General features: G+C 49.9%; 1 protein-coding gene across 1 annotated transcript; it reads left to right on the top strand.

Moving 5' to 3' along the window:
- The first annotated feature begins 3,683 nt into the window (after nucleotides 1–3,683).
- LOC119279849 (protein PHLOEM PROTEIN 2-LIKE A10-like) lies at nucleotides 3,684–4,881 on the top strand. Its single transcript, XM_037560942.1, has one exon. It carries the CDS (start codon nucleotides 3,684–3,686, stop codon nucleotides 4,590–4,592), a length of 909 nt encoding a protein of 302 aa, XP_037416839.1. The 3' UTR covers nucleotides 4,593–4,881.
- Nucleotides 4,882–5,163: the final 282 nt, after the last annotated feature.

Here is a 5,163-nt window from a genome sequence, read left to right as displayed (position 1 = left end):
AGTCTGGTCTTTTCCTTTTTATTTTCCAACTGATTTAATATAAATATAAAAAATGTTCACACAAATAAAAAATGTGAAGAATTTTTAAAAATAAAATAAAATATTCATGTAATTTAGAAAAAAACATGTATTTTAAAACATGTTTAGCAATTTTAAAAATTATTCATGTATTTTACAAACTGTTCATGGACTTTAAAAATGTTCTTGAATCTAAAACATAATCATGTATCTTTTAAATAATATGTTTTGAAAATTCTTCTGAAATTTAGAAACAATTGTATTTTAAAAACCGTCCATTTTTTAAAATTTTCATGAATTTTCAATAGGCAGAAATTAGTAGAAGAAAAAATAAAATAAAAAATAAAAAAAGAGGAAAAAGATAAAAGAAAACGGGAGGAAAATGGATACAAGAAAACAAAAAAAAATCAGATGAAACACCTATGAAGAAAAAACAAGAAAACCATCCGCTTTGCTTGATCGATCGCCGAACTTGGGCTGGTCCATCACCACACGTGTGTGTTTGCTCGACAAATCGCCACAATGAGCCGTGAATAGGATTCACCCTATCACCCTATACAGTACAATATCTGGCCAAAGCTACTCGATTTCTATTAAAAAACTATTAAATTTTCGCCTAAAAAACAAAAACAAAATTACTCAGGTTTTATTTTATTTTATTGATAAAAAATAGTATGAAAGGATTCTAATGTGATTTCTTCAATTGAAGTAAAATATAATGTATAGAGGAGGGAAAGGCAGTGGTCGAGTTACAAATAATATTTTTTTTTGAAACGAGGAAAAAGATTTGGCATTTTCATTGATTAAGAAGAAGAGATTTGTCCGGTTAATTAGAGGAAAACCGGGCGAAAACCCAGATACAACCCCACACGGGGTACACACAGCCGACCTGGCCACAGACAAGCCAAACAGTCGACCGAAGCGTCGAGGACATGGCAGCTCCGATTTTGCTGAAATGCTTCACATGAGAAAGTTGCAAGCCTCGCGCTGACCTAGTCCAGCGCATCATCCGGAGAGCACCGCCCGCTGAAAACCGCCCTCATGGAGTCATCGTTGCCGCAGAGGCATCGCACGCAGCTCCGACTTCTCTGTCACAGCTAGAAGCCAGCATAGGCACACCCATTGGCGCACCGGACCGTCGACATCAGAAGGGCAAGCCGCGACCCAGCTTCGCACGCCATCGTCGTCGTCATCACACGAGTCGCAACGCCAACCACACGCATCACCAGTTGCACACCGGCCAACCGTGATGCCGCGCACGTCCAGCCTGCAGGAAGCACAAAAGGGGCCAAGATCTCCAAGACGGCGCCCCAAAGAGGGAAAACGACATTGAAGATGCCGCCGCCGCCCGATCGAACAGGATCATGACTTTCGCCCGTAGATCTTAACCCGAGAGCTGAGGAAGTGCAAAAACTCCTCGACGGCGCCTCCAAGGAGGAAAGCGACGCCCACGGGCGCCGCCGCCGCCGGCCGGCGAGCATCGGCTAGGCTTTCGCCTGGAGCAGCACGAACAACAGTCCCACGCAGAGCACTCCGATGGCCCGCACACCTCCGACGCCGCGAACACGCCACCGCCGCGCCAGAGCCACCTCCTCCCTCGTCGTCCGTCTGCCAAAACAGATGAGCCAGATCCAACATCTGGCACCCACCACCACTGCACGGGCATCGCACACCGGAGAACAGAGCTCCCAGACGTGGTAGAACCCACGGACGCAGACAACCAAAACCGATCACAGCCTGCCAGATCCGGCCAAAGCCGATCCGACAAGCCGGCAACACCATCGACGAGCCGGCCACGGGGACGAGCTCGCACAGGCAGACCAGGGGGCTTCCACCCCGCCTAGGCCAGCTGGAGAAGGACCTCGGCGACGCAAGGCCGCGAAGTCGCCGGAGTCGTCGCGTCGAAGAACACCGTGCAGCAGGAGGACCGAGCTTCCTCCACCGCGAGCACCCAGCACACGGTCGCAGCAGCACCGCGCTCAGGTCTCCAAGTTTTGAAACAATGTAGGTGTTTCACCTTTATTCTATCGGCGGGCCTTCATCTCCTCGCGTGGCGGGTGGCGGCGAGGGCCTTTCATCCCCATGCGACGGGATCTTCGGCTGCTGAAGATCGGCGGCCCTGGACGTCGAGGTGCACGCGACGGAGAGGGATGTCAGGGCGGTGGCCTCAGTCTTCTTCGTCGACCTTGGCGACCGTTGTGGCCGCGAGGGCGCCACGACGGCCTGCTGTTGGGAGCCGGCGGGTGACAGCGTGGGGGCCGCCGTTCTGCCTAATTAAGGCGGCGGTCCTAGGGTTCCTCTCGTCCAAGACGAAGATATGCTTGATGCTTGTCCTCCTTGATCTGGTCGGAGTGTCAAGTTCCGGAAGGCTCCGCCGGAGAACTCCCATGGGTGCCTCATGCCTAGAGATTGCTGGATCGGAAGGGATTCGGTCGTGCGCACCCATGTTTTTTCCGACCATTTGGTTTCTGGAGGGAGCGACGCAAAGCTCTGCTGCTTGTTGCTATCATGGGACATGTCTTTTTCGTTCCATGATGAAGTCAGAGGCAGAGAATGTCATGGAAGTTGTGATCTGAGGACTAGTAAAGGTGGTTCTAGTCTTTGCGGTGATGAGGAATTTGCTTGGTGTTTCGGGACTCGTAGCAACGGCATGCAAGTGGGGGCGACAACACAGGAGAAGTTCAAGGTTTTACCTTTCAGGGTGAAAATCCAAGGTATGTCCTTAGTTGGTTGTGCCTGGCATTGGCCTTTTTGAAGGCATTATTTTGAGAGCGTGGACTTTCTTCGGGGTGAAAACCTATGATCTATGATCGGGCGACGACGGTGCTTGTGCACTGTTTTCTTCTTAGAGGCGTCGCTTTTGGAGAACTTGGACTTCAGGTGTTGTCTTAGTGGTGTTTGTACTGCTGCTTCAAGGACTAGATCACTGTAGCAGGACTTTTCTTTTTTTAGCTTCTTCTTCTTATTATTTTGGTTGTGTGCATCCGTAGTGCCAGTAGTGTATTGTGTTGTTGCAGAGGCCGGGTGTTATTGGTATCTCCGCGATAATAATTTATTCCCTTTGTCGAAAAGTGAAATCTTCTTTGAGATTCCTTAACCACCTTCCTATGATGGGATCCTCATTATTGGGATCTTCCATTTTTTTTTTGCGGGGTAGGGATCTTCCATTTCTTAGCCCTCAATATATTGTAGCATCCAAGGATGATGATATCCATGCTGCAAGGCTTTTTGATCACTTGCCTTACCAGCTCCACTTCTATAAAAAAATATAAAAATCCATTTGAACTTGTTGGGAGCAACGATACTCGGCTTTTCTCTTCCAAGTACATCTATTTTCAAACACCGAGTAGAGCGCAAAATGCACACATGCACTCGCACCGCCACCACATGGGCACATACACAAATTACCTACTGAAGACAAAAGTCATTGGGCTGCAAGCGCCTCATATCAAAAGAATTTTTTCCCGCCTCATATTGAAAGAATTTTTCGTCTTAATAAGATAGAAATACTCACCATACCATCCAAACCAGGTTGATTCCCTTCCTAAAACGCATTTTAACTTTCGGAATCATATGTTTATTTATTCGAAATATGTATTTGGCAACCCTGTGCCCGATTGCAAAACTGCCACACCACTCGGTGTCCCTTCGATCGGCATCGCAGCATGATCCACTTTTTTCGGTTCTTCCACTCCTTCCCCGCACTCATCCTCTCCAAGCTCGCCGCCTCCGACCACGTCTCCTCCGCCGCCTCCGCCCTCTTCGAGTCGCTCGCCTCGGGGGCCCTTCGCGCCTTCTCCTCCCACCGGGCCGCCCGGGGCCCGGATCCTCCCTCCCCGCCGCTGCACGACCGGATCTTGGACCGCCTCCTCTCCCCCGACGGCGCCGGGTTCGGCTCCGCCGTCCTCGGGAGCTTCGCCAGGAACCTCGTGCTCTCCTGCCGTGATCCCGAGGCCCGGCCCCGCGCCCCTGGCCAGCCGGACTGGCTCGCCGCGCTGTGCAGCGACAGGGGCAAGGAGGCCGCCGCGGAGCTCGTCCGGGTGTTCGTCAGCACCGCCGTCGCCGCCTACCTCGACAGGACCGCGGCCGTGCGCACCTCCGACCAGGTGCTCGCAGGCGTCACTGACCCCAAGCACGACGCCAAGCTCAAGGACCTGCTCGTGTCCGTCTGCAACGGCGCCGTCGAGACGTTTGTCAGGACCTCACGGCAGGTCACAAAGGAGGCCTCCATTTCTCGAGCTGAAGCAGCAGTGGTGCAAGAGGTCTGCAATTCAGGTCCTAGCTGTGTAATGGAGAGAGTATCGACCACATTGGCCATGCCAAGCAACCGGAGGTTTGTGCTAGATGTCACGGGCAGGGTCACCGCAGAGATGGTCCGGTCATTCCTCGAGTTCTCGACTCAGCGGGTGTCCGCTGGTGCACGAAAGAGCATTGTCGTTGCCCGTGACGAAATCACCGAAAGGGGTCTCGTCGCCGTCAAGTACCTGAGCGCCAAGTCCATGGCCATCTTCACCTTATGCCTCACAATGTGCATGCACATTTCGGTTGGAATGAGGTTCCCGTTGCCGGCCTAGGCATAGCCTGGTGTGGACTTCAAGGTGACATTGTTCCAGTTATCCTGATTGTAGTTGGAAAGTAAAGTATGTAGATTGCAAATTGATCGTTTGCTACTGCTAGCCTTTTTCTGTGCTGTTGACTAGTATTTGGAAGTAGAATTCTGTTGGATTTGTAGTTGTTGGTTTGTTGTTTGTGATAGTCTGATAGGGAGTATATAGGCCACGAATGGATAATTTTGCAACTTTAGTGTAAGGTTTCATATGTATTATGGTGTTGTATCCTAGTGTCTTCGCCGTCTTTTCTGAAGGAAGTAGGTGTTAGTATCTTATTGATGCTGACTAGTGATGTTCTTCAGCATCAGCTCTCTGTGTGTGGATAAGCTATTTCAGGCAACAATAGCAGGAAACTTGTCCACTTATGTTTTCTATTCCCTTTTTGCCATGATTTGTGGAAAAGCAAATATGAATTGATCAGAGATTTGTGCCTGGATATACCCCTGATAAATAGCACGGTACTATACCCCCCTTCCATGATATTTTTATGTGTAAATAGCATGAAAACATATACACTGCGATAACTAAACACCAT

Source organism: Triticum dicoccoides, chromosome 3B, assembly GCF_002162155.2.
Source record: "Triticum dicoccoides isolate Atlit2015 ecotype Zavitan chromosome 3B, WEW_v2.0, whole genome shotgun sequence".
In the NCBI taxonomy this organism is placed as follows: domain Eukaryota; kingdom Viridiplantae; phylum Streptophyta; class Magnoliopsida; order Poales; family Poaceae; genus Triticum; species Triticum dicoccoides.
Note: the sequence above shows the minus strand (reverse complement) of the source record. Positions and strands in the feature narration are given on the sequence as shown.

What these genes read in the sequence shown, in the direction of transcription:
- LOC119279849 (XM_037560942.1), top strand. Translation starts at nt 3,684, where the DNA reads ATGATCCACTTTTTTCGGTTCTTCCACTCCTTCCCCGCACTCATCCTC.